This window comes from Corapipo altera, unplaced genomic scaffold, assembly GCF_003945725.1.
Source record: "Corapipo altera isolate COAL_440 unplaced genomic scaffold, ASM394572v1 2b, whole genome shotgun sequence".
Taxonomy (NCBI): Eukaryota; Metazoa; Chordata; class Aves; order Passeriformes; family Pipridae; genus Corapipo; species Corapipo altera.
The window spans coordinates 19,077,758-19,085,503 of record NW_020884874.1 but is presented as its reverse complement, the minus strand read 5'-3'; the positions used below and the strand labels follow the sequence as shown (position 1 = coordinate 19,085,503).

Here is a 7,746-nt window from a genome sequence, read left to right as displayed (position 1 = left end):
ACGCGCTGCCGGAGGCGGCCGGGAGCGCTGGCAGCGGCGGCGACTTACATTTAAAACACATCGGCACGAAAAAGAAAAAACCGGGGGGAGGGGGGTGGGGGTGTGCGCTGGGGGGGGCGCAGTCGGAGGAATGCGGGAGTCAGGGGTCAGGGCCGCTCCGGGGCGGCGGCGGCGGCGCGGGGCGGGGCGGGCGGCGCGGCGCGGCGCGCAGGAATGCGCGGAATGTCGCTGTTTGTCCGCGGCCCCATTCAGCCCATTGGCGAGGCCGCGTCGCCGCCGCCTATAAAGGGGCGCCCGTCCCGGCAGTCGGCAGTCACACAGCCACTCTCTCGCCGCACTCGGACGGAGCGGAGGAGAGCGGAGCCCTGCAGCACTGAGCAGCCACCCGCCGGCACAGCGCCCGCCGCAGCCCCGTCCGCGCCGCCGCGGAGAACCGCCCCAAGGGAAGCTCCCGGCTCACCTCGGCTCACCTCCGCCGGGCAGCCCGACGCCGCTGCCTGCCCCACGCCGCCGCCGCGCCGCCCACAAGCCGCCGACCGCTGCAGGATGGTCCACGCCACCCTCGCCCCCTTCGCCGCAGCCCTACTCCTCGCCCTCCTCAGCCCGGTAAGTTCTGCCGCTCGCGGCGCCGCCGCCCCTGCCCCGTCCGGGCGATCCCGGCGACAGCCCTGACGTCTCCCTCTCCCTCTCTCCCCCGGCACTCGCAGGAGGCGCACGGCCAGGAGTGCAGCGGGCAGTGCCAGTGCGGCGCGGGGCCCGGCCCCACCTGCCCCGCCGGCGTCTCCCTGGTGCTCGACGGCTGCGGCTGCTGCCGCGTCTGCGCCAAGCAACTGGGCGAGCTCTGCACCGAGCGCGACCCCTGCGACCACCACAAGGGGCTCTTCTGCGACTTCGGGTCCCCCGCCAACCGCAGGATCGGCGTCTGCACGGGTGAGTGGGGGCCGGGGCTGCCGCCGGCCACGGGAACGGGGGCAGGGTCCCGCCGGGCAAGGGGACGAGGGAAGAGGGAATCCCTGAACCAACCGCCCGCCTCACACTCGGCCTCCTGCCCCTCGCAGCTCGGGACGGTGCCCCGTGCGTCTTCAGCGGCATGGTGTACCGGAGCGGAGAGTCCTTCCAGAGCAGCTGCAAGTACCAGTGCACCTGCCTGGACGGGGCGGTGGGCTGCGTGCCCCTCTGCAGTATGGACGTCCGCCTGCCCAGCCCCGACTGCCCCTCCCCGCGCCGGGTGAAGCTTCCTGGAAAGTGCTGCGAGGAGTGGGTCTGCGATGAGACCAAAGAGCAGACTGCCGTGGGACCTGCTCTTGCTGGTAAGTGGGGATCTCTCTATGGATGGCAGCCAGGGGAAGGGGGCATGGAGGTTGAAGGCTGTAGGATGGGCTGACACAGGGCACCCCAGCAGCTGGATTATGCAATAAGTGGAGTCACCTCACATGGTGGCTACCTGAATTTCTCAGGAAAATAAAGGAGCCTTTAACAGGGCATGAAGTGAGGCAGTGGTCTCATTTTGGCTTTCTGTCTCCTGCAGCTTACAGACTGGAAGACACTTATGGTCCAGATCCAACAATGATGCGTGCCAACTGCCTGGTGCAGACCACAGAATGGAGTGCTTGCTCCAAGACCTGTGGCATGGGCATCTCTACCAGGGTCACCAATGATAATGCCTTCTGCAGACTGGAGAAACAGAGTAGACTTTGCATGGTCAGACCTTGTGAAGCAGACCTGGAGGAGAACATCAAGGTAAATATGATTAGCTTTATGTATGATCTTCTAGGATGCTTCCATCCACTAGCAAAAGGCCAGTGACCAAAAGTGCAGTTCCAATAAGTAGTCGTTTTCAAGTGGTTTACCTTGAAATTTGAGTTTTACCCTAGTGGTGAACAGTTTACAGTTAAATATCCTTAATTTTCTGTCATACTGTATATTATTGCACAGTGTACGACGCTCTTGCTTAATGATAATATAGTAAGGATTAGCATGTCTGCTCTCCTTTAACTTGCAAGTTTAAGTACTGTGTGAAATCCTGCCTTCTAAACATCTTGTATTCACTTACATCCTAACAGAAAGGCAAAAAGTGCATTCGCACCCCCAAAATCTCCAAGCCTGTGAAGTTCGAGCTGTCTGGCTGCACCAGCGTGAAGACCTACAGAGCCAAGTTCTGTGGTGTCTGCACTGATGGGCGCTGCTGCACACCCCACAGAACAGCCACCCTCCCTGTGGAGTTCAAGTGCCCTGATGGGGAGATCATGAAAAGGAAAATGATGTTCATCAAGACCTGCGCGTGCCACTACAACTGCCCTGGAGACAATGACATCTTTGAGTCTCTGTACTACAGAAAGATGTATGGAGACATGGCATAAAGCCAGAAGGAGACGCTGAGTAGATTCTCAACTTGAACTGATTTGCATCTCATTTTGTAAAACATGATTCAATAGCACAAGGTATTTAAATCAGTTTTTTTTTCAATTTCAACAAACTACTCCATGTGACTTAAGACAATTTTTCTACTGACCCCAAACGGTGGTTTGAAGAAGAAGGTAAAATGGACAGTGGGACCACAGCAAGACACAGCTTCAGAACACGTTGTTCCTGAGGTGGTGGGACAACATTAAGGGAAATAGGCAGGAAAAGCAGATTCAAGCAAATGTTCCCTTAATGTGGTACAGCGTGCTTCATCTAGTAGTGCAATTGAGAAGCAGACCATTGGCATGTTTGCTGGCACTGGTTTAGTGACAGCAACAGCTGGAATGCAAACACCCAGCAAAGTGATAAGTAGAAGGTGTTCTGTTAGTCAGGACAGTAATGTTTCAGCTCTGACACTCTGATTCGGATGGCTTGGTCAACAAGAATCAGAATCATGTCTATTAGACTGGACAGCTTGTGGCAGTTAATTTACCTGTAACAAGCTACTTTTTATTAATATTGTAAATACTGTGTGTATATATCTTTGTACAGTTATCTAAATTAATTTAAAGTTTTGTGCTTTTGTTTAATGCTTTGAAAGTTCACTGATAGCCTTCTTTTTTGGAACAAGATAGGTAAGATTTAAAGCTTGTTTGACAATGCATTCAAAGCATGAAATAGATACTCTAGTGGAAATTGCTCAGATAGGGCCAAATGGTGAGTTGAGGTCAAGACAAAGTTGAGGTGCCTGTAGTGTTACAAAGCATTCATCTGGCAAAATATGTTTACTCACACTTTATAGGACAGGTGGCTTTAAGAAAAATGGCTCTTCTGTAGCTCATCAGTCTTTCCGCTGGAGCATTTGTTTCTTTCTTTGACTATGGCTCTTTTTGGAAGTTTATTTGTTGAGAAGTGTGACCAAAAGTTACATGTTTGCACCTTTTTAGTTGAAAATAAAGTATTTATATTTTTATATAAATATATAAATGGCTTGGTATTTCATGTGCCTTTAGTTTTCACTATTCCTTTACATATTCCTAAAAGGCCTTTGCTTTGCACTAGATGAAAATCAAGTAAAGTGTGGTGGGTTCTTTGTCCAGAAGCACATACACTTAGGAATAAACTAATGATTTACAGTTACTTACTCTGTTACTAGTGAACCAACTCTAATTTGTTACTCTTCTGAATGGAGGGCGGGGACAGGCTTGCTTTGCCAAGTCCGATATGGCATTAGAAAGTGCAGCAGGTCTGTCATGCATCACGATACTTTGAAGGGAGCCAGCTTGTCACCATGGTGATGGACTGCTGCTGTAATACACCATGACACGTGCTTGATTTCACTGAAGTGTTCCACTGGTTAAGATTTGTTTTCAAATAAGTTAAGGAAAGTATTTTTAGTTATTGAAAGCATTGAAGTGGCTCTTAACTCTAGAGTCTAATCCAGAAGTCTGAAATTTGGTACAATTCTCAGGGAAGAGGTAATGAGTTGTACATAAAAATCGCAGAATAATACAGGTTGGAAGGGGCCTCTGAAAATCTTCCAATTTAACCTTCATGCAGAGTAGAGGTAATTTAGATGTAGTTTTACTTAAATTAACACCTAAGTATGGTATGGTAGACAGAGCACTGAACTCGAATCGCAATTACCTGGATTATCTTCCTAATTGATGACTGAGGCAAATAGTTTTACATGACAGTTCTGTGTAAAGTGTCCATTGATTCAAACTCTTCCAAGCTCACAGATGAGCAGCATTGTAAGAGCTACACATTTTGATAATGGTCCAAACATTCTTCTTAGATAAGCATTCCCCTAAAGCTGAAGAAAAGCTTCAGTCCTGTGCTAGATCCTACATTAATAACAGACTTTTTTGTCCCTTTATTAAGACAAGGAGATTCTTTGAATTCAAAATTAACCTTTGCACTAGAAGCATTAGTTCCTTTTTCTGAAAAAAACACATGCTCTCCAACAAGAATCCTTTTCAGGCAAACAAGTTCAATCTGGAATTTCCTGGTGCTGAAAGAGTGTTAGCTTAGAAAAATGTCCATCCTTCCTGAGCACCTTCCAATCCCATTGATTACAGCTAGCATTAGCAGCAAATCAGTGTAACACCAGCTTTGACTAATGATGGACAACAGAGCCCTAAACTAACGGCAAGTCAATGGGAGTCTTGCCAATGGCCTCACCAGGCTTTGCTCAAGGCTGTAGAAGCATTTTCCCTTCCTCTGAAAAATACGAGGAATTCTTGTGGCATGAGGAAGTGGCTTTCTCTGTCCCGTATGAAATAGTTTTGGGTAGCCTCTGGCTCTTAAACTCCCTGAGACTCTTCAGCATTTTTTATGTATTATTTTTTTTCAGGTTATGAATATGATGCAGCCATTCAGTTCACCCTGGAAACACTTCCAATAGTCAAACGACACCAAGGACTGGTTGCCTGACTGCTCCTGTGGTTCCACCCCCAAATAACAAGAAAACTGTCTAATTCCAGTGAGGACAGGATGTATGTGGACTTCATTCATAGCCATCACTGTAGAAGCTCTCAGGATCATAAGAACAAAAAGAAGCACATTGCGCCTGGCAGTAAGAGATTGAGTGTTTATGACACTGCTTAAGCCTGTGGAACAACTCTGCCCTGCAGTCTTTCACAGACTGGTAGCAGATACTATAATAAATGGCCTTTCCTTGTAACATCAGCCTCATGAGCCCCACAACCAGCTCATGAGATTCTCTCAGGTTCTTCTCCCAATCCTCTGCAGTGTGGGCTGTATCTCCAACACCTAAGCCACACAACGCTGTGACCTCCCCTGGCATTCTCTACCAGCTGTGCCTGGTATATGAGGCTGGAGGGCCAGCGAGCAGCAGCAGCAGGGTTCTAGTGTAGGAAGGGCTGTCTGTAGTTAGACATCCACAAAGGGGGTTCCCCAAAACAGCTCAGGACCACTGCCTATCATCTCCCTGGTAATGCAGTGATTAAACTGCTGTGCCTACCGTCTAATAAATTATTGCACTGTTTTACAGGTCAGCGGAGAACAGAAGAGGCCTGTCAGAATATTTTAATTGTGGTTTGCTGTTGCCACTGTGAATTAAAATAAGGAAGTATGCTGCATATGCAAATCTGTTTAGCAAATTCTTGCTCTCCCCTGAGCATATCAGGCACCATAAATGTCAGATATCACTGCATTATAATGAATTGCACTCCATTTTTTTCCAGGAACTTATGTAGTCTTCTGACAGAAGCATACATTTTACACCATTACATGGGTGTTAGACCTCTGATGGTTTTATCTCTGAAGGTAAAGAAATTTAAATATTTTGATTTAAGGTCTCCTAGAGGTGTAGGTAGGCATCATACTGTTTGTAAGACTTTCTTTCAAAGGTATCCCAGGAAAAAGGAGCCCTTGTGTGGAATTTATGAAACCTTAAATGATGGTTACAATGTGGGTCTTTCAACTGTAAAGAAGTTTCCTGATTTCATTCTTTGTGCCTAAGATGCATAGATGGAAGAATAAAAACTTGAACTCAGAAGTCCAAAGTCATTTACATGTGGGAGAACACTGGTTTACATTCCTTCCAAATACATTGGTTTGGAAGTTTGCTTTTGGTTGTTTGCATCCTCAGAAAATCCTATTGTGCAGATTTGCTACTGTAATTTTAAAATATTTTATTCATATATGAAAATATATTCATTCAAATGACTAGCTCCTTAAAATGGATCTCCAGCTATATTAATAATATAGTTGGTAAAGGACCACTGTAAAGTTAATACTCATTTAATGAAAGATACTCAATTAAACATTAAATAGGAATTCAAGGTGGCTGGAGATCAGAGTATCAAATGCTTTGAAATAACTCTAAGCCATCGTATTTCAGATTTTTGTACCATAACACTTTTGCATGGATTTGCAGCTTAGCTTTCTAACACAATACAGATGTGAACAACAGACACGGATTATAGCCCTTTCATATGAAATAGGCTGTACTCTCCAGATGGAAATTTGTCAGATTCCTCAGAGCTAAGAAATGTCCAAAAGACACTAGTAAAGAGCCTCTTCAAGAATGAGCCACTTTTAATGATCCATAACCACATAGGAACAAATAAGTCTTTGAACAGTATCCAGTTGTTTGTCTCACAAAGACGAGGACTCAGCTGAGAAAACTGGCTTTTGGACACAGCTAGAAATAGAGTACTCTTAACTAGATAATTTTATTTTTTTTTTATGTAGCATAGCTTTTTCAGACATCGCACTTGAAGAAAACTGTCATAGCATTACACTGAAAAGGACATTAAATATAAGAGGGAACAGTAATATTCTCATCTAAAAATATAATAATTCAACCATTCTGACTTTGCATCATACCACCAAAAACGTAAGTTCTTTGAAAACAGTGCTTAAATGCAGCTTTAACTGATGCCTACATATGGAAGTAGTTAGCAAGGAGAAGTTGGGATGAAATACCAGTGTAAGGCTTTGCCCAAAAACCAAGAAGAATCCGAGAGAGGAAGTAGTTCAGTTAACTTATTTTTCCTCTCATTTTCCACTTTTTTTCCTCCCTGCAGTTCCTTTGATTCATGTCCATAAATGGACATACCAAAAGCCACTACATTCTCACAGTGTTTTTCAGCCTGCCTAGAACCAGGAAATACCAGGAATTTCTTCAAGGAACCTGTTCCCAAACTGTACTAAAGCCTTCAACACATTTAGCATTTGAACAGAGTTTAGAAGCATGACTAAGGTCCCATCTCTACTGCATGATCCAATGTTGCTCCCTCATCAGAGAACAACTGCTTGCAGTCATTAGTGCTAGCCCTGGCTTTTTCAGCTCTTCTCTGCACTGGTCCAAGCCCACATCCCCACAGTAGGGAATTTGGGCTGATTCTGAAATATCCTCCCCCTAAAACATCTGGTTGTGTATTTGTGGCAACATTCCTGAGCTCCTGTCTGTTATTGGGGCAGTGCCAAATGCAGGACTATTTACATTTGCTTAATGGTAAGTAAATTCAGCCCTGATAGTAGTATAATAGTGTTTATGTTGCGAGGAATAAAGCATTTTACAGCCTCCTGAGCAGGACCAAAAGGTTGCTAAGGCGGTACAGCAATGTTAACACAGTCCAGTGGTGCCTCCATTTATTACTCAGCCCCATTAACTGAGCCACTGAAAGAAATGCACAGTCCAAATAAATGTTTGCTGGTTTAAATTAGTCCTATTAAAAGCAGGTATTTAACAGCTTTCAGCAGCTATGAAATATGTTTTCCTGCTCCTGAGCTAAATGCTAAGAAGCAGCTTTTCAGCCAGTTTTCGGGGCTTAGGTCAGCCTAGTTAATTGACACAACTGCAGTCAGACT

At 45.9% G+C, this 7,746-nt stretch overlaps 1 protein-coding gene across 1 annotated transcript; it reads left to right on the top strand.

The window, feature by feature from the left end:
* Window positions 1-314: 314 nt before the first annotated feature.
* On the top strand, window positions 315-3,386 carry CCN2 (cellular communication network factor 2). The gene is made up of 5 exons (XM_027634088.1): window positions 315-606; window positions 708-930; window positions 1,059-1,310; window positions 1,529-1,740; window positions 2,064-3,386. The coding sequence occupies exons 1-5, from the start codon at window positions 547-549 to the stop codon at window positions 2,358-2,360; spliced, it is 1,044 nt and encodes a 347-aa protein (XP_027489889.1). The 5' UTR covers window positions 315-546; the 3' UTR covers window positions 2,361-3,386.
* Window positions 3,387-7,746: the final 4,360 nt, after the last annotated feature.

Bases quoted from the DNA above. Each gene is read 5' to 3' on its own strand.
- CCN2 (XM_027634088.1), top strand. From the start codon at position 547: ATGGTCCACGCCACCCTCGCCCCCTTCGCCGCAGCCCTACTCCTCGCC. The intron at 607-707 runs GTAAGTTCTGCC...CGGCACTCGCAG, and splicing joins TCCTCGCCCTCCTCAGCCCG to GAGGCGCACGGCCAGGAGTG. The intron at 1,311-1,528 runs GTAAGTGGGGAT...TGTCTCCTGCAG, and splicing joins CGTGGGACCTGCTCTTGCTG to CTTACAGACTGGAAGACACT.